The sequence below is a fragment of the Vigna radiata genome, chromosome 7, assembly GCF_000741045.1.
Source record: "Vigna radiata var. radiata cultivar VC1973A chromosome 7, Vradiata_ver6, whole genome shotgun sequence".
Taxonomy (NCBI): domain Eukaryota; kingdom Viridiplantae; phylum Streptophyta; class Magnoliopsida; order Fabales; family Fabaceae; genus Vigna; species Vigna radiata.
Window position 1 is genome coordinate 7,466,469 of NC_028357.1, and position 22,344 is coordinate 7,488,812.

Below are 22,344 nucleotides of genomic sequence, written 5' to 3' on the forward strand. Positions count from 1 at the left end.
CATTCGCTACCTAAAAGCTATGTTTTCCTGGCTTGAAGAATGAGACATTTGTGGGTTATATGCCTTGGCTGGGTTTACATTTGGGGAAGGCATGCCTTGGTTCATTCTACCAACCGAGACAATATCTCTATTATGGGGGGTTTATGCCTCGGTTCACCCTGCCAACCGAGGCAGTATGCTCTTTAGGCATCAGTTGCTTGACAACCGAGGCATATAATGTTATGAAAATTACGAAACTGCCATCGTGTTTTGATACGTTTCAATTTTTCTGGAACCGAAGCATAATGTGCAAGTTAAAAATGCAATTTTTTGCTAGTGTGGGATTGTATCAAAGACATTTTCCCAAGACACCAAGCAAATAGCAAATGAAACCAAAAAAGTTACAAGAACACAAAGGTTTCGTGATACCAAATAACAAATAAAAGTGCAAAACAACCCCCCAAATCTTGGTTTCTTTAAGTATTTATCCTTTCTTGATGTTCACTCGAAATCCGCATGTGACTTTGATAACTCTCCAATTTTGCATTCTTTCCTGTATTTAGGATTCTAGGATAGATCATTTTATTATTTAATTGTTTAAAATTAGACTAGTTTTAGGATTTTTCTTTAAATTTGTAACTTTGTAAAATTCTAGTTAAATATAGATTTTTAGGAGTATTTTTTAATGTTTTTAAATAATTAGAAAATTTATATTTTTCTGAATTTTGAATAGAAATCTTTTTCTTGACTATTTGCTTAAATATGTTTTAATTCCTTTTAATTGTTCAATAACCCTTCTTTTATTTGCTAATGGACCTTAATTCATAATTGATTTTAATTGCAAAAAGGCCCTTGGATAATTAGACTTAAACTTGGTCAACATGAAGCACATTGGGCTGATTTTGGTCAGTTGAAGCATTTTTGGTTTGGTTTTGGATTGGGCTGAACCTTTAGTGAAACGGTGTGTTTCATTGGGTGAGGTTGATGCCGCCTTTGCAAGGGGTCATTTCTCGAATGCTTGATTCTGCAAAAGAAGAACCATCATGCTAGGGTTTTGCTGCAAGAGAGAAAGTGAGAGAGATGAAGAGAAGCGAGGTTTGGGTCTTTAAGGATTTTACGCATTTGTAATGTAGTTTTCTGGTATTCTCGGACTGTTGAGTGAGACTCATTGTGACAACCCGTGATCATCTTGGTTTCACTTTTATGGTGACTCTTTCTTGTAATTTAATGAACGGCCATGTATGGTAAACTGGTCATTATTATTATTATTATTATTATTATTATTATTATTATTATTTTTGGATCGAAAATATGGTGAATTGAAGAAAGGATCACTGATTTGTGGGGAAGGATTGCAGAAAGATCTAATCACGTTTTTGCACTTAGTTGCTATGAATAAATTATACAGCAAAAAGGAGGTAACTGATGCATATCCATTTAAGTTAGAAGTGGCTCTAATAATTAAGTTGTTTACAATGCATAAAACTGATAAAGTGTTTGTTCCATTAGAAAGTTCAAAAGCCACAAAATGTGCTCCATTTTGAAGTCGGTGGTACGCGCATAATGACACCTTACCAAATTTTCCAAGCACAAGTTCTTGGTGGGCTTGACCTCTTTCCGAGTGCGAAATGTGCACCAAACCTTCTGACTAACACCCACCAGCCACTATCAAGAAAACAAAAACATGCAAATCATTTCATTATGCCACCAAAGAATAATTCATCGACCACTATAAATCACTAACCAATACCTTCCCTCAGAAATCAAAAGCATGATTTCAACACTCCGCACCTTAACATTTTTTCTTTGTCTTCTCTTAGTAGGTTGCCAAATCCTTGAAACCCCATCACCACTATCGGATTCAATCCCACTAATCCCTGACATTTTAAACTTCATAGACCAAAGACTCGCTCTGGTCTTCCCCATTATTCAAGCCTTCAAGAACACAATAACCTCAGATCCTTTGGGAATAACAGCAACATGGGTTGGTCCAGATATATGCAACTACACAGGCTTCTACTGTGACAACCCACCAGATAACCTCACTGCCACAACCATTGCTTCAATTGATTTCAATGGTTTCCAACTCACTGCTCCAACACTCGATGGCTTCATCGATCAACTCCCTGACCTCGCTCTTTTCCATGCAAACAGTAACAGATTTTCTGGCACCATATCGCCAAAAATAGCGGGACTCAAGTTTCTATACGAACTTGATTTAAGTAACAACTTGTTCTCCGGGTTATTCCCCACGTCGGTCATCAACATCCCCACCTTATCCTTTTTGGATATTAGGTACAACTTTTTCACCGGCACGGTTCCCCCACAGATTTTCATGCAGACATTAGATGTTCTTTTCCTCAACAACAACAATTTCATGCTCACACTGCCCAACAATCTAGGAGACACACCCGTCGTTTATCTGACGTTGGCCAACAACAAATTCACCGGGCCCATTCCCAGCAGCATTAGAAAAGCCTCGTCCACGTTGATCGAAGTGCTGCTTTTGAACAACCTTTTAACGGGTTGTCTTCCCTACGACATCGGGTTCTTGGGAAACGTGACGTTGTTTGATGTTGGTGCGAACCTCTTAACTGGGCCAATACCTTGGTCCTTTGGGTGCTTGAAGAAAGTGGAGCAGCTGAACCTGGCAAGGAACCTTTTGTATGGACAGGTTCCGGAAGTGGTGTGTGCGTTGGGGAATTTGGCGAATCTTTCATTGTCTTACAATTATTTTACGAAAGTGGGACCTTTATGCAAGAGGCTGATTCAAAGAGGGGTTCTGGATGTGAGGAAGAACTGTATTATTGGTCTTCCGGATCAGAGATCAGCGAAAGAGTGCATGGCGTTTTTTTCGATTCCGAGGTCTTGTCCGAACCCTGCATCGTTTAATATCATACCGTGTCAAATTCATTGGACGAAACCGCAAGAGAGAACTAAGAGGCATTTGCTTTCATATTCTGCTATTTCCAGGAATAGAGTGGTTTTGTAACTCAGGATTGTGTAGTGTTTCCTGATGTATATACTTTGATTCACAGAATGTAATGGGATGAAGTAAGTTATATTTATAATAAATTTTTACAACATTTTCGTTTTTATCATATTGCTCGTCTCTTATCATACTTTTTCTTCTGCTAAATTGAAAGAGTTGTGAAAACCAGTGTGGAGGGTTTCTGGTTCCGACCCAGAAAAGAACTTATCGATTTCTAAGAATAGATTGGATTTATAGATTGTGACTTTGTTGTTTATTGGTTTCTGTCTTTTGTAGTATTTCAATTTTACAAGGGAATCTAAATACTTGAATTTGTCTTATGATTTGATTCTAAGTGATGAAGAGTGTGTCTCAGACTATAGAATTAAAGTTCCTTTTCTAAAATAATTAATATTTAATTTTTATTTAATAATAATGTTTAATTTTCAGTTGATATCCAATTGAACCAAAAAGTCAATTAAATATGTCATGAAGACATTGATATGCAAACATATGTTTGAATTTAATTTGTAGTTCAAATTAATTATTGGAGTACGTTTAATGTGTTTTTAGGTTTCTATTTTCGTTTAGATTTTTAAACAGGTCTCTTTCTTTTTTAGTGTCTCAATTTGATCTTTATTTTGTAAAATTAAGTTAAATAATACTCCTATCGTTAAATTGGAACTAACGGTGTTATTGTTAAGTTGACATGGCATTATCATTTTGGTTTTTAAATGACTTGGAATTTATTGTATTCTAACATGTCTTTCAGGTCACCTCTACCGTCAACCTTCAGGTCGCCGCCACAGTAATCGCCACACACCTACAAACACAACCCTGAAGACCATCGATGAGGATGTCACCACCTCTACGCGTCACCAACCATCCTAGTCGTCACCACCCTGTTGCTCTGCCAACACCCACAAAACCTCATCGAAACCAAACCCTCGTGCCCCTAAAGAAGAACCCCATTTAAAAGTCTTTTTCTTGCAACTAGAAAACACATTGTGTGTCACAAAGGTCGAGTCTTTTTAAACAAAGGCCCCTGAGAATGGAACTGGTGTGTCATTATCATCAATGGCCAAGCAGATCGCCAATTCTAGCCCTTTCGGCTCCGTCATGTCAACATCGTGGCTGCTCGCTCCGTCTCGGACACTGTATGCACCAGTCTCGAACCAAAGGGTATGGACATGATGATATCCACCTTCCTCAACAAGTCATAGAAAATTCTAACAGTAAAAATAAGGAAGAAAATTCTACAGTACGTATTGTCATCATTCATTTCAACCTTTAATCAAACACCTAGAGGACGGAATGGTATTCAGGTCCTAAAAACACGTTACTTAAATACTAGAAATAGGTGAAAGAGACAACAAAAATTTGTTCAGATTGCAGGAAACACAACATAGGAATGAGAATAGACACGAAAAACATGGCACAACCAACTCCTTCAAGTTCAAGCCCATATGATTAAACACATTGCAATGTGGTCTAAAAAAAAACAAATCGTAGCAGCAAAAGGTTAAGTGAATGAACAAAAGCGAGTACTAGAGCAGAGATGAGCTTGGAGTTCTTGTCGCGCTCTCTAGTGACAATGACTTTGGGCACGTAATTCGAAGTGGAAGAGGAAGTGGAAGTGGAAACGGCGTTGGTGATGGAAGAGGCGGCAGTTATTGGTGGAGGAGTGAGAAAGATTTGTAGTCATAGTGGGGAGAAGAAGTTGGAAAGGAGGGAGGGAAGAGAGAAAACGGTGTCATTATTGTAACGTGTTTAGCAAAGGAAGTAGCTCACATCCAAGATGGTCGTCGAGCTCTCCAAGTTGCAGGACTCCGCTGCCGAGAACTCCGCTGTCGGCGACAACGCTACCACGGTCGTTGTTATTGCCTAAGCCCTACTCGAGCATTGCCTCCAACTCTCCCATGGCATTCACCCCACCATCGTCTCCAACTCCCTCCACAAGACCACTGTAAAGGTAGTGGATATCCCCACTACCGTGGTTGTCCTCGTGGATTTATAAAACAAACTACCTTGGTTGTCCCCGTGGATTTATAAAACAAACTGAACGAAAGTTATTTTTCTTGACCTATTTTCAAATTTTCCCTAATTTTTTAATTTTAAAACAACTCAAATCTACGTCAATTAAAAATATAGTTTACAGTGCCATGTCAAGCATACATTAATATCGTTATGTCTAATTTAACAATAAGAATCTAATTGATGCAATTTTCACAAAATAAAGACTCAATTAAGACGTAAAAAAAAGGTTAAATAGATTCATTGGTCCCTATTTTTGCTGGTTTTCTTCAATTAGGTCCCCGTTTTTTAAAAATAATCAATTTGGTCCCTAAATTTGAAAACTTTAACCAATCAAAGACATTCCGTTAACTTCCCTGAACGGTGTTAAAAATGGTCTTGTTGGCAACCCTAGCTGTCATGTTGTGGAGTTAAAATATTTGTTTATTGAAGAAGCACGTGGTTTCATTTGCTCTCACCCAAAACAGAGAGACCCTTCTCTAGAGCGAGGAAGAATGGTGTCTGCCGCACACCCATACCAGCCTCTGCCGAATCAACCACGCCGGCCACCGTAAGCCGAGAAACAGGGCGTCGCCGACTCCACCGCTCACCGTCGAGACCATCGCCGGCCGCCGATCCAGCTCTTCCTTTCTTTCCTCTTCGCGTGCGAGGGAGAAACCCCTTCTTCACCCTGCGACGTTGCCGCCACTGCCTCCACCGAAGTCGGCCGCGAGCCACCACCGTTCACCGGTCCAGACGTGGCCATTACCGTCGTTCACCGCTTTTCTTGCCGGAGACGCTTCCTCACTAGCGCTATCGGTGCCAGTCCACTCCCTTCTCTTGCTCTGGCCGTGAGGTTTCTTCTCTCTCGGGGTGATGGTGAATGATGGGGTCAGTCTCTAATGTTCTCTGATGGTCCAGTTCATAGTAGTTGATAGTGAGGTATTGGATATGAATAATGGTTCTGACCCCCCTCCCCAATTCTTTTACCATGAAACGACTGAAACCACGTGCTTCTTCAATTGTATGCATAAACAAATATTTTAACTCCACGTGTTAAAGACATTATGTGCCACCTGTATGCAGCATGACAGCTATTGTTGATAGCACAGACCATTTTTAACGCTGTCCAAGAAAGTTAACGGAATGTCCTTGATTGGTTAAAGTTTTCAAATTTAGGGACCAAATTTATTATTTTTAAAAAACGGAGACCTAATTGAAGAAAATCAGCAAAAGTAGAAACCAATGGATCTATTTAACCTAAAAAAAAAGAGACATTTTTAAAATTATGAATGAAAATAAAGATTTAAAGAGACATTAAACCGATTATTAACTTTATAATTAATTTCCAGTGAGCCTAGAAGTTGTGTGGCATTCAATTTTACTTTACCTAACTTATAATGGAGTTCCGAATCAATCCTCTTCAATATTTATAGTTGCAACTTTTCGTATGAAGTGATGTTTTTAGATATACTTGAATTCATTGAATTTTCGAGTAATGATGACAGAAGAGTGCAACATAAAATTTATTGAGAAGTAAAGAGAAACACACAAATATATGCATACGAAAGAACTTGAAAAGTACTTAGTAGAAGATTTAAAGAAAAGCATTTTAAATTAAAAGTGTAAAAACAAAATGAATGTAAACAATGCAAGAAAAATAAACGCGACTCAAAAATATATTTAAACGGCAGAAATATAAAGAGTTTTTTTTTTTTTTGTTTAAATTTGGTTGGAAACAAGTTATATTTTAAAGTAACGTGTTATTATTTTGAGGTTAAGTCAACCGTAATAATCCAAACCGTTTCAACTCTTATTATACAAAAAAATTATATTTAGTCAGGATTAATTTATAGAGATTGAATAATGATATTAGAGTTTTTAATCTCATCATAACCGATTTGAAAGAATAGATAATAAACTCTACATGATTAAGATATGACCCATAAACCTAATAAAATATAATAAACAAAACTTCACTTATCTCATGCATATAGTCTTAAGGTGTATATATTATTTGTTATTATTTTTATTAATTAGACTATAGTCTTAAGGTGTATATATTATTTAAGCATGGAATGTATCATAGGGTCTGGATGGCCACTTATAACACTCCGTAACAGATAGGCCGGATAACCAACAAGAAATGGGAAGCAATGCCAATGTCACCAATAGACAAAGTCGAGCAACTAGAGTCAGGAGCGGTGGACCATAATCCATGAGGAGGTTTTCATGTGAGTAATTAAGATAAACAATAATTAGAGATGATTGGGTTGTAATTGGGCTTAGGTTAAGGTTTCCCTGATTACTAGTCCATAACGAAAACTATAAATACAAATGAAAGATAAGAGGTATGTGTTCGCATTTACTGTACATTTATTGTTGACATTTAGTTACCGTATGGACTGACTTAGGCATCAGAAGACTTTACAGAGTGAAGTCTGGGAGAAATTATGTGGGTGTTGGGAATGACTCGACTTCATACCCAAAACAATTAAGTTTATGATTAAATTTATGAATTAAAATTTAATTGTAGTCAGTAATATTTTATGAAAATATTGAAGCCTTTTATTTATCATTAAAATATGGTATGAGAAGTTCTTACTTCACACAAATGTTCTAATGTCAACTCAAATAGCATTGGTTGTAAAATCCTTGTTTCGGTCCCTTACTTTGTGGCTATAAATTAAGAAGGTGGTTGGTGTTTGATGGTCATATATATTATATCAAAAGTCGCATCTCATTGTTCACTTTTGAAAAAGCTTGGAGAAAAAAAGAATCTGTGTATAAAAATTTCTAATAATAAAACTTTTGTCAACAAGGAAGTAATTTAAAGCTCTAAATGGCTGGGTGGTAGTTGAGCACTTCAGAAAACATTATGTATGTCCTCTTCGGTTGAATTAAGTATCTTTCTTTTTTTTTTCTTAATATATCATAACTTCACGCTCTTAAAAAGTGTACATAGTAAGAAGAAAGAGACCAAATTATTATAAATAAAAGGAAATAGACAAATTTATTAAAAAGAAAAAGAAAGAGACCACTAGAAATAGAAAGAAATATGGACAAGGAAAATGAAATTATGAAGTCTATTTTTGCGTTGACGCGGCTTGAATGTCACTGTCATTCTTAATGTTTAGCCAAACAAAATTAAGCAAATTTTAATTAGTGTTAGTTAAGAAATTAAAAGTGAAAACACTTAATTAAAAATATTTTTAACATTTCTTAATAATAATTATAAAAACTAATTGGAAAAACTAGTTAAGCTCTAAAAGACTAGCAGATAATTTTTAAGATAATTTATTAAAGTGTATATATTTTTTGAAATTATTTGGTGAGGTAATTAATAAAACATAAAATAGAAAGGAACTTTTCAATATGATGCTTGTTTTCAAATCTTAATATTACTTTGCTGATAAAAAAATTATAAAATAAGAGTATTCATATTTTTAATTAGACAGCCTAATAATTTCCTTATGTTAATTATTGTAATGAAAAAATAAAGTGTAATATAAAAACAAAATCAAGTCTTAATATTTTGAAATAAAATAGAATACTATTAAAAAGTATTTTTCATGAGAGATATGTGACAATATTAAACACATAATACACTATAATAAATTTTATGATAACATTGTTAAATTTATAATGAAATTTAAATAATAAAATTTATGATGGATTTTTTTTTGTGATGAAACTAATTTGTGATCAAGATCTTTGTTAAAAAAACTTAATGTTAGCCGTTAGAAAATTTGTTGTGACGTAAATTTATTACAAAAATTCCATCATAGTTATTTTAAAAAAAATCACTGATATATTTTGTGCAACATTTATAACCATCACAACATTATCATAAGTTTTTTTATATATTGAATTTTCCCTTAAGTAAAGTTGAATATTTCTTTAAAGTATATGAAAATAAAAAAATTTATAAAAGTCGAGTAATTTTTTTTTTTTTAAAATGAGACGACGAACGTTTTTAGTGGTCAAACTTCAATAATATAATTTTGTTTAAGTAACATTGCTCAAACGACAAAGTAGTTACTTAAGGTGACATCACTTAAGTGAACAATTTTTCCTAATTGTTTTTTAGATCATAGGGTTTAAGCCACAATGTATTTGTGTAGAAAAAATATTTAGGTTGCATATGTATAATTTGATTTTAATGTATTAACTGTGGCTATGGATTTATGTTGGTTGATTATAATTTCACCATGCTTTTTTTCATGTATTTGATAAATTTTAGTTATATTAAATGCTATAAAAGATAATAATATTTTAATTGTTTCTGATCTTGCAATAGGAGCATACATTTTAGTGTAATCAATAAAGTACTTGAAAAATACCTGAACGAGGTGTTTGCATAGTGTTAATGAAAATATTTTTTTACAGTCCTTCTAACATAGTACGTTGGTCAAATATGATATTTATTAAATAGTTGTTAAATGTAACATCTTGACTTTCAAGGTGTCACGGTGTAAATTTTTTTCTTTTTAAATATAACACATTCATTTAAGATTATTAAACTTTACTTGATTAAAAATGCGAAAGCAATCATAACTTTAAACATCGTCAGTTTAAAACAGAAATATCAAATTATCGCTTTTACAATAAAATACTGAATTTGAAAAACTTTTGAATGAAGAATAAATAATTAATCCGACTCAAAGAATCCCAACTCTCACGTCAGCTATTTCGATCTAGTCTTATCTCTCATTTTGTACAAGTATGATCATCGTAGGTAGAAACCACAACTACAATATTGCAAGGGTGAACAACCAGAAATATCATAACACATAATATATAATAATTTTCAACACATAATAATATAATTATAACCACATTCTATCACAACATTAACATCCCAATCAAACCATTCATATCAATGTCGTTTCCTTCTACTGTGTTATCCCAACCTATTTCACAAAATAGGACAATTCGAGTCGTCCTCCATCGCAACTTCTGTAAAGAAAGAAAATAGGGAAAAAACTGTCTTATTAATTTTGAATAAAATATGAGAAATATTTTCAAGACAGAGAATCTATAATTCTACTATTTTATCCCTATAAATATTCTATAATAATGTAACATTATTATTGTAATTATTCTATAATAATGTAACATTATTACTGTAAATCACCTATAATAATAACAATATATTTTCTCAATAATATCGGGATATGATTTATTTTCTAACACTCCCCCTCAAGCTGGAACATACAAATTGTATGGACAAAGCTTGGAATACATAAACTCAATTTGAAATATGTAATATGTCTTCAAGAGTGTCATCGGCGCGCCGTCATTTCCGTTGTACGTCACTATTGATGAACAAAAAATTGCAAGAACAAATGAAGGGCCTGCAGCAACAAACTGCAAGGGCAAACAGCAACAGACCTGCAGGGATTACACTATCTTACAGCGGCTGGAATTAAAAGGCTAATAGCCACAAACCTGTAGGGACTTAATCACCCTAAACAACAACAAAACTACAAGGGACTTAACTGCCCTAAACAGCAACAAGCCTTCAGGAAACATCTGTCATCTAGAGGCAAACAACAATAGACCTGCAGGGACTACACTACCCTGCAACGACTGGAATTAAAAGGCTAACAACCACAAACCTGTAGGGACTTAATCACCCTAAACAGTAACAAAACTTCAAGGGACTTAACTGCCCAACAACAAGCCTTCAGGAAACATCTGTCCTCCAGAGGCAAACAACAACAGACCTACAGGGACTACACTACCCTGCAGCGGTTGGAATTAAAAGGCTAACAGCCACAAACCTGTAGGGACTTAATCATCCTAAACAGTAACAAACCTTCAAGGACTTCACTGCCATGAGTAGCAACAAAACTTCAGGGGACTTAACTGCCTTGAACATAAGGGAAACCTTCAAAATAGAGAAGAAGATAGCGGAAGCAATAGAGGTAGGACTAGGTGTTGGTGCATTAGTGGCACAAGTGATGGAGACGATGGCCACGAAAGTGGTCGACGACGGTGGCCGGATGGCAACACCGGACAGATGCGAGACAAAAACCAGAGATTGCCCATTGAAGTATAAATGCACAGGTTGAAAAAGAGACTTTTAAGGGGCCGCCGGTGGCGGCGTCCACCCGTGGCAACAAAGACAAAGTAGAAAAGGATCAGAAAAACCTGCTCTGATACCATGTAAAGAAAGAAAATAGGGAAAAAGCTGTCTTATTAATTTTGAATAAAATATGAGAAATATATACAAGACAGAGAATCTATAATTCTGCTATTTTATCCTTATAAATATTCTATAATACTGTAACATTATTACTATAATTATTCTATAATAATGTAACATTATTACTGAAAATCACCTATAATAATAACAATATATTTTCTCAATAATATCGGGATATGATTTATTTTCTAACAACTTCAGACCTATTTCCCCTGACTTCTCAAGAACTAACTAAGAAAAACATACTCGACACGAACCGAAACCTTTTGGGCGAGACATTCACTTCCTTGCGTAAAAAGAAGTGATACTCGAATCTTTGTCTCTATACGAGACTCAAACACATGCTTAATGTAGCGCAATACGAAAAGCTCACACATATTCGACGACGGTAAAAAAAAAAAAAACAATTTCATACTCATATAACACTCAATATACCTTTTCAATAATATGGATTACACCACAAATCATCAAATTTAAATATAATTCTAAATACACTGTATATAAGATTTTAAGAATATACATCACATCATCATTCACAAAATTTCACCACACCATGAGAATTATTTAATTTCATTACCTCTCATATGTATAATCTCAATAATATGCATATAACCATCAAATTCAAAATTTGAAACATAAGGTTTTAATCAAGGAAAAGAAACAATATTCCCATGTCTGTACGGGCACTAGTGCAAAAACGTTGTTTAACATCGGTTAATTTGGGCTTTTAACATCACTTTCAAAACCGACGTCTATACGGGTGACGTCTACGGGACGTCGAAATTCGTCAGAACCGACGTCCATATAAACGTCGGTTAACGATATCCACCGACATCTATATAAACGTCTGCTTATACTCACACCGACGTCTAATTACTCAATATAGACGTCCACCTATGATTAAACCGACGTCAACATGAATATATAAAGAGGTTTAAAATGACACTAACCGACGTCTGTGTTGTTATAGACGTCGGACATGGCTTTAACCGACGTCTAACAACGACCTTGTGTTTTAGTGCAGTTTTGATCCAGGCTTTCGGTAGCATTGTGTAACACTCTCCTCTCGCTAGTTTCCCCACAAAAAAAGCTTGCGTCTTTTGAATCTTCTAGTGCTTTCAACCCAAAACCGAACCTGGGTCCATGGCTACTTCCAATTATTCAACCACAACAGAAAAAAATTATGGTGTCGAGAAGTAGACAAGGACCCAAGTTCCATTTTGGGTCGGAAGAACTAGAAAACTCAAAAGATCGCCACTCTTTTAGTGAGGAAACTAGCAAAGGGAGAATGTTGCACTATGTTACCCAAAGAGTGGATCAAAACTGCACTAAAACACAACACAAAAAAGGCCAATTTTAATCAGTTGAACGACAAGAGAATCGATAAAAAAACTAAAGAAAGTTTGAACGGTAAGCATAAGAAAAACCACACACCTAGGATGAAGAGAGAAAAAGGAGAGGACGAAGACAATGACGTTATGAGAAAATACAATGCAATGCCGGAAGAGATAAAAAGAAGAGGTGCGCAAGGAGTAAAAGAAGGGGAGAAGTAGAGAAAAAGGAGAAGAGATGAAGACGCGATCAGAAACTGATTGGTTAGAAGGGTGTGCGGTTTATTTAAAATGAAATTGGGCGTCAGTTGCGCCAGAAGCGACGTCTATAGACGTCGGTGTTTCATGGGATCCGACGTCTAGGAAGCTGAAAAGATTGGCGTTTTGGTTTCCTGTCAGGGTAGTTGACGTCGGTGCCCCTCACAACCGACGTCTATAACCCTCGAATTTGGTGAAAATACAGGAACCTTGACGTCGGTGCCCCTTAGAACCGACGTCTACATTGAAGAATTTGTCTTCCCGCCTTTCAGACAGGCCTTAGACGTCGGCGTTTGACTACGTGACGTCTAATTGCCTGGGGAATTAGGTGAACATCATTAATTGTAGCCTAGTCGACGTCGCTTTTTCACAGGATCCGACGTCTATTCGACGTCTAAAGCTAAACTGGTTGACGTTTGATTTCATGTCAGTGACGTAGACGTCGGTGCCCTTTCTAGCCGATGTCTAAGCTCCTGGGAATTTGATGGGAAGCATTAATTGTAGCCTAGTAGACGTCGGTCCCCTGAAAATCCGACGTCAATGGACTGTCTTATCACATACCTCAGGCAATTGGACGTCAGGTTGCGGCAGGTACGACGTCTATGATGTCATAGACATCGCCTGACATCGAAACTGACGTCTAGTTTTCCAATTTATTTACGATAATACCACCGTGCAACAGTAGACGTCAGATTTTCACGGAACCGACGTCTAAAGAGTGACGTTAAACTATGTTTTTGCACTAGTGAGTACCCAATAAAGAACCCTTTTTACCTCCTAAGACATGCGTCAATAAATAAAAAAATCCTTACATTAAAGTTCCAACCACGTAAACCCAACTTTATTATACAAAATTATAATCTATATTATACAAAATTCTACTTTATATTATATTACTGTTAATATAATACATTAAAGTTCCAACCATGTAAGTCATATATATATATATATATATATATATATATATATATATAAAATAAGTAACTCCTTTCTTATATATATTATATACATATATCAGGTATACCTATATTATATTAATAAAATATATCAAAATACTTTCCTCATATATCTATATTTTATTAATATAATATATACTCTTTAACACCAACACTACTCTCATGTGCTAAACCATCCTTTTGCAAAGTGAATATCAACGTTCCAAATAAACTAAAGAAGCACTCTTCTTCTTTTTCCAAAGGATTCGTTATTTTGAAACTCATATTTTGATACAATTTTGACGACAGTTGTCAATCTCCAATTGATTCGTTTTTTGTTTTGTTTTGTTTTTTTTTTAAATCTGGCTGGAAAAATGAATAGGGTTTTAAAAATTTTGCGTTCCAATTATACCCTTCCCATGTTTCATTACGTTTTCTCTCTCAGATTTCGTTCTCTCTCTCATATTTCGTTCTCCGCTTGCGTTTTCGTTCTCCCCCTGTGTTGTCTGTGTCACATTTCGTTTTTGTTCTCCATTGTCGCAGTTTGGTCGAAATGGGAAGTCCCAGACAGCAGTTTCGTTGGAGCAAGGTAAATGCGTTCTTCGACCCTTTTGTTGTCGGCTTGCGTATTGGGTTTTTCGTTTCGTGTTGCTTTCTGTTGATGTTGTCGTTAAGGTAGTGGGTGTTTGGTTTCTTTGTCGGTTCTTTGACCCCTTTTGATGCGTACTGTAGAGGAGCAAAAATCTATAATTGAAGAGCTTAAAAGGAAGGTCAATGTCGTAGAGGCAGAGTTGGCGGTAGAGAAGGCCAGAAGAAGAGCTAAAAGCACAACTAAAGATGATGGTGAACAAAGTCCTACATGTCCACAAGCATTCACTAACAGTAACATCGCATTTGTTTCCCCTGGTGGAATGTCGAGCAACGAACCGGGTGGAATGTGCAAGACCGAACAAGGTGGAATGTCGCCAAACGCACGGGGTGGAATGTCTAACAACCAATCACATTTGAAGACGTATGTGAGGATTGGATCAAGAAGGCATTATAAGAGCCAAACACTTAGGACACCATACACCGGAAATGTAGTAGTTAGAAAGAAAAATGATTGATTATTGTATAAGGTTTTGAATAGGACAAGAACAAGACGCTGTAATTAAACCTATTTCGTTCGATATATAGAACATGCATTTTATTCCATATGTTATTGAAGTGCTTTATATTTTAATTTGCAAGTGATAATGTTTGTGAGACAAGAATGAAGACATGTTTGTGATTTGATGAATTTAGCTGAAATGGTGAAGATGATGGTGCTAAATTGTGCATTGTAATCGTTTATGATGGGGCTGTAAACGATTATGTGAGTCTAAATTAGATTATGGACAACCTGTTGAACTGAAGGAGCCACAAGTGAAAACATAGGGGACCACAACTGTAGTTCTGCTATGTCTGCTATAAAAATGTGCCTTGTAATCGTTTACAAGGGGGCTGTAAACGATTACGTGAGTCTGAACTAGATTTTGGACAACCTGTTCAACTGAAGGAGTCACCAGTGATAACGTAGGGGACCACAACTGAATAGCAATGTGTTTTGACCCAAGTCCAGTCCTTTAAATTGTAATTTGATATTCTTGAGTGAGGAGTGCCTTGAACTTTATGTTTTGGGTCCCCCATGATGGAGGAGGGGACCACCCATGGTGAGATTATTGAGTCAAGTGAAGTTCTGCTAACTCTAGTGTAAAAATGTGCCTTGTAATCGTTTACAAGGGGGCTGTAAACGATTACGCGTGTCTAAAATGGTTTTTGGACATCCTGTTGAACTGAAGGAGCCACCAATGAAAATGTAGGGGACCACAACTGAATAGCAGTGTGCTTTGACCCAAGTCCAGTGGTTTTAATTGAAATTTGATGTTCTTGAGTGGGGAATACCTTGAACTTAATGTTTTGGGTCTCCCATGAGGGAGGAGGGGACCACCCATGGTGAGATTATTGAGTCAAGTGAAGTTCTGCTAGCTCTGGTGTAAAAATGTGCCTTGTAATCATTTACAAGGGGGCTGTAAACGATTACGCGTGTCTAAAATGGTTTTTGGACATTGAATTGAAGGAGCCACCGGTGAAAACGTAGGGGACCACAACTGAATAGTAGTGTTTTTTGACCCAAGTCCAGTGGTTTTAATTGTAATTTGATGTTCTTGAGTGAGGAGTGCCTTGAACTTAATGTTTTGGGTCCCAATGATGGAGGAAGGGACCACCCATGGTGAGATTATTGAGTCAAGTGAAGTTTTGCTAGCTCTGGTGTAAAAATGTGCCTTGTAATCGTTTACAAGGGGGTTGTAAACGATTACGCGTGTCTAAAATGGTTTTTGGACATCCTGTTGAACTGAAGGAGCCACCAGTGAAAACGTAGGGTACCACAGCTGAATAACAGTGTTTTTTGACTGTTATTGAGTTCCTTAAAATGTAATTGGTTGTTTATATGTGATTATCAAGTGTTTAAGTGTCCACTAAATACACCATTATCTTACTACTTAACATTTTGTCAAATATAATACACGAGACATTCAACCCACATTCAATGAAATGGTGTCATCCCAATTCGATCCACATGGACATCTATTTAGAATGTATATACATATATTGTAGAGTTTGTAAGAAATTCCAACTAAGTTACGTCCAGTCTCCTTTATCCATAGAGGGTTTTACAATAATCTTCAACAAGATTAGACAACTGAGTATTCTTACAACTTTTGGTATTCCTAGTTAGCGAATAACCTTTCGTTACCCTATACTAGTTGAGTATTCACACCACTCTTGGTACCCCTAGTCACCGAATAACCTTTAATTACCTTAGACTATTTAAGTATTCACACCACTCCTGGCACTAGACAATCCAGGTATCCTCTGATACGTTGCTTAGATTTCCTTAACTCCTTAGAGTTTCAAAAACAAGTGCTTTAATTCTCTTTAGAATTACAATCAACAATTGCTTACAAGTCATTTAGACTATTACTCTCGTAGAGAGGATATGTGTACAATACAATACAGTTTAGAGACTCGCTTGGTGTTTCTCTCTTTTCTCTTTTTCTATCTTCTTATAATAATAAGAAAAAATTACAATGAGGCTCGAGAGTGTTGCTTGACTATTCTTCTTTTTCTCTTGCTTAGCTATTTTCTTTTTCTTGAGATTTTTTATACTTCTCTTTTGAACGCTTTTCGTAGGATAGATATTTTCGTTGTAAGCTCTTTGAATAGATATCCGTTAGACTGATCTCGTGGCCTTGAATCTTATGTCTTCTCTTTCTTGTGAAACAGCTGTTGGTTAAAGTCAACTTGTCATACCAAACATGTTTTTTCAGTACTTTGCTTAAAATAGGTTGTACTTCTTTCAAACAATTCTTCTTATGAAGAGAACATTTCATGAATGTCACTTTTGACTCTAACATCCACTTATGATATATTTCAAATAAAGTAATGGATGTGTGTAGTAGGCTATCTGCATAGAATAAAGTAGATTGTGCATGCAACATATATGTCTCATCTCTTATTACTTTTGTTATTTTTGAATGTTAAGCATTTAATGTCATTTAATGCTTGTTCAGAACAACAAAATGCTTTTTTCAATTTTCTACTGTTGAGGTAGCGTTTATAAATAAATTTTTTTCTAAGATACTAAGTGTTGAGATGGAACTTCATCGTTGGATGAAATGAATATTTTAGCTTATGGTATCGTGTAGGCTAATGTAAAATCTTTTTGTAATATTTCCTTTTAGGGCTTGAGCATTTAGCATAACTCTCTTTCGACGCTTTGACTTATGGATCGTTTAACGTTGTGACTGGAAGCTTTTATCCTACTTATTTTTCTACGTGTTTTCCTAAGTTTTTTCTATGTTGATGGATGATTTGGAAATCTTGTTTCTAGCATTGGTGTTTTTATTTATCCAATTCTTTGGGCTTAGTTATTTTCAGAGTCTCATCTCGTTTAATGTTATTTGATTAAACTTCAAAACATCAGAATGTTTAGACGTGTAGACGATTTTGATATTTATGTGTTAGTGGTTATTGGTTATTTTAAGTTTATGAATGTTTTATCTCTTTTATTATTTTTATCTTGTGCATGGGGTTAGTGGACACGATCAAAATATATATGGAAACAATTAAGTAAAGCAAGGTAAACAATCAAAGCACAAAATATAAAGTTGCTAAAACAAATAATGACAAACGATTAATGTTTAAACACATGAACATATTACATGAATGTAAACATGGACTCTTAAGATGAACTTCTAAAAATCTGTAGACTCCCCCTGATTCTGTGTTGTCCTAGACTATCCTATCTTCTAGTATACTCCCCTAGAGTACATGCTCATAGATGCTAACGCGTCTATCACTTTCTCCCACTTATTTGATAAATATCAAAAGGGAAGAAGAGAAAGGACATCATAGCCCGACATGGTTGAATCTGTCCACTTTTCCTGTTCTAGTTTCTTTTCTTTTCTTGTTGTTACCTTCGCTGATTTATTCCAATAGTGAGATAAATAGAATGAACCCTTCATTCTATTGATGACTAGTTTGCTTTGTGATTCTAAATTGTTTTTTTTTTCTTAGTATTGTACCAATGGTTAAGATTTACAACATCCATTCTTTAGTTTATTGTTTTTGGTTTGATTCGTGACATGACATTGCTTTTGGTCTAGTAAGTTGTCCTGCATTAACTTTATTTTGTTTTATCCTTTTGAATGTATAAAAAAAACAAATAAGATTTTGTTTTTCACCCCTTATTCTGAAATTGTTTTTCTAGTTTTCTGCCTAACTCATTTTAGTCATATCTTGTTTTGTCTTTACCAATTTAGGCTGAGTCTGCATCTTTCTTGAATAAATTTAATGCACCATACTTAGCATCATGTTCCATTTCCATCATTATTACTTATATACGGATATTTTTGTATATAATTTATATACAAATATATCCGTATATAAGTTATATATAACTTATATACGGATATGTCCGTATACAATGTAAGTCATGGCATGCAAAGTTATCGGACATTCCCAATTCATACCAAACAGACCTGTACATTATGCTCAACATTCACAATTCATAGGCAGACTTGGACATTAAACATTACACATTGTCATAGAACTAATAAACTTTTCTCATACACTTAATCCACAGAGAAAAATACATTGTACATGAATATATAAATATTTTTTACATCAATATAAATAAGTGCAAGATTTAAACATTAAGTATCATAAACTTGTTCTAAATAAGTTCAACAGTAATGAAAATAAGTTCTATAAAATGTCTAATAGCGCATATCATCATTTCCATCTTCTGCTTGATCTGGTGGTTGTTGGTCTGGTGATTGCTGGTTCGGAGCTTGTTGGTCTTGTTGGACATCATTGGGTGGTTGATTTTGAACTTGACGATGTTGGAAGTTTAAAAAGTCTTGTATAGTTGCGGTTGTTGAAGGCGGAAGGAAGGGTAGGAGGACGCCAAGAAAGCCTTGAAACTTTTCAAGCTGCTAACCATATTGTTATACCTGCGATTTTAGGTTAACAATTTCTTCTGAATTTTGTTGCTGAGCAGAAGAAGATGCCTGTGTCTGTTGGATGTAACTATCAACACTATCTTGGGAACTGACATTTCCAATGCCATATACGCGTCCCTTGTATTTTCCACCAGCAGCCTCTAATCAACATCTGTTTCTTAATCTTTCCTCCTCCACAGGGTCTAGAGGACTACATGTTGAGGCACCAACAAATGCGGTCTCAGATCTTATTTGAGAAACTTTTGTTTGAAATTGTTCTTGTTAAATGAATAAATATTATCATTAAACATAAGGTTTAAAACCAGATAATATATAATGTGATAGAGTTAGTAGAAACGTACATGGGTCTGTCTAGACCTTTCATCTACAAATTGTCCTGTTGATTGACGAATATGTGTCTGCTGAAATATTTCATCAACATGCACAGACCGACCAAGCTCCTGTGACTGCAAACAAAATGAGTTGTTAATAAATATTTTTAAAATTTATTATTACAAATTTAAGAAATAAAATGTATAAGTTACATACCAAACGAATAACATGCTTATGCACGCTAATAGATCCTCTAGTGTGCAAACAACCACCCTTTTCAGATGTTCGATTCTTCTCTGTCGTTTCACACTTTTGTCTATAAATTGGCATATTCCACTTTTTCAGAAGAGCATTCCAAGTATTATTCCCCCAGCCAATTAGGTTTTTTTCCTTCAGTTCTAGCTTTTTTATACATCTTTAACAGTCTATGAGATGCCTTGGTGTGAAAATTTATTTTGACCTTTTTCTCATCTTTAGGCTTCCATGAAGCCTTTCTCTGTTATATGAGAAAAGTGTAAAAGGGAATATATTCATAATAAAATTGATATATAGAGAATAGTTGCTCAGCGTAAAAGGATTGAGGTTGAAAAGTGTGTACCTTGAAACGGTCGAAGAAAACATCTCTGGCTGGCTCAGGGATTTGTCCCCATGTTAGCCATGGCTCATCAAATCATTGCTTGATGGTGGTTGTTATTGCCTTCGATGCAATTTTTGTAGTATAAAACCTAAACCAAATTTACTCAAACATTATATTAGAATAATACAACAATGAATTGTGTATATATAAAATTTTTTTGTTACCCTCCTCCAATGAGTGTAATCATTGGATAAATGTTGGAACATTCTTCTACTTCATTGGCGGCTAAACTGGAACGTGGATTTGCATCCACTATACTAGGTGATGGTGCAATATTTGTGGGAATTGATGCGTTAGAACCAACATTAGGAGATAGTGATTCCATTTGATTAGTATGCACTTGGTATGGAATGGGTGTCAAGCCAGGTACTTGTAATGGAGGTGGAAGAGAGGTTGGTGTAGATGTAGGAACTTGATGCGGAGTGGGAGTCAAGGCATGATCTTGTAATGGAGGTGGAACAGATGTACCAGTGGAGGTAGAGGTAAGTGCAGTTGGTTGATTGCTTGAACCAATTTCATTATCGAAACACGTCACCAACTTGATTACATAAGATTTCTTCCCCTTACCCTTATCTGATTTTCTAGGAGGTGGAAGAGGAGGGCTAGAACCACCTGATGCCATATTCCTGGGGGTGCAATGATTTAAGAGTTTAAACATGATTAAATAAACACAAGAAAATAGGGGACAATGAATGTGTGTAGTGGACACCCAGAAGTCATAAGAAACACAAGAAAATGATGGATGCTAAGGGCATCTTCTTCACAGCTAAAAGGATCAACTACCTTGACGATAAGACAAACCCCAGAATGAAACCAGAATGCTAAAATATTACAAAGGTCATGTAGATTCGAGTGAGAGAGTAGACGATGTTGTGTTGTGAGTCTTAGGCAAAGTCAGATATATGTTTATCTTATTTTTTTATTATTAATTAACTCTCAAACCCTATATAGCATCCGTATCTAATTATTTTTTCCCATTACACATAGACCTATATATCGATATATCCTTATGAAGCTTCCCGCCTAAACGTGTCAGAGTTACACATGACTTTTCACAGTATATATGGAAATATCCGTATATAAAGTATTTTCCCTTATCCATATCAAATTTTCGTATATAAAATCTCCATTATATACAGATTAATATGAATATAAGACAATAATTAACCATTAATACCGTAATTCAAATTTGATATGACATTCAAACAATTAATGTCATATATTTATATTTGATATCACAATCAAACCATTAATTAATCATTAATACATGCTAATATACTTGCTAAATGTCAATAAATGATCGTTGCACTTTTAATTAGACTTTAATTACCTAAATCAGCTGCCTTAACCGATCGACTACCCTTATCGATAAGTTGATTCTCATTGTAACGCTGACCGATATATTGCATATAGTACATGTACTTTTTTTATTAATTTATGTAAATATTTTTTAATTAGGAAAAGAAAAAAGAACATTTTAATTTTCACATAAAAATATATATTTATTTATGTAAACTTCACTTAGTACATATTTTGTGAAGACCCAAATAAAATAGTTATATTTTTACATTATAATGTAAATGGAGATGAAAATTTAATTAAGGTCAAAAGGGTTACTGGGCCCTAGTTGGAGGCAGCCAAATCCATCAAACTAAGGGCACATGACCTTTGGAGGGATCTTTCTCCAAAAGTTAGTTTCTCATTCTGCCAACTTCCCTTTCTCTCTCTAGAAAACAGAAAACCATTTTTACCCTAAAACAATTTCTCCACCTTCTCTCTAAATTTCTAGCAAATTTAACCGTTCAATCTTTGAATAGGTGGTGCTCAAACGTTCACCACGTCGAGAGCTCCGTAACGGACCGAAAAATTTCTTATTCTAACCGGGTGTCTTTGAAATTTCACTGTATACATAATGTTGAGTGATAATTTTGATATAGTGTTTGCTGTTCCAGTTTGTTTGTGGAGTACACGTAAGGTGAGTGTTATGTTTTCTTATGCGAGGGAAATATGTATATATATATATATATATATATATATATATATATATATATATATATATATATATATATATATATATATATATAATAAAAGTAAACTGAGAAAAAGTATGAATAGCAGTAGGGTGCATAGGTAACATGAAGGAAAAAGAAA

General features: G+C 35.1%; 1 protein-coding gene across 1 annotated transcript; it reads left to right on the forward strand.

Annotated features, from left to right (window-relative positions):
• Positions 1 to 1,730: 1,730 nt before the first annotated feature.
• Positions 1,731 to 3,075, forward strand: LOC106766006 (uncharacterized protein At4g06744-like). Its single transcript, XM_014650768.2, has one exon. The coding sequence runs from the start codon at positions 1,751 to 1,753 to the stop codon at positions 2,969 to 2,971; it is 1,221 nt and encodes a 406-aa protein (XP_014506254.1). The 5' UTR covers positions 1,731 to 1,750; the 3' UTR covers positions 2,972 to 3,075.
• The last annotated feature ends 19,269 nt before the right edge of the window (positions 3,076 to 22,344 follow it).

Excerpts from the sequence above, each read along its gene's own strand:
- LOC106766006 (XM_014650768.2), top strand. The coding sequence starts at position 1,751 with ATGATTTCAACACTCCGCACCTTAACATTTTTTCTTTGTCTTCTCTTA.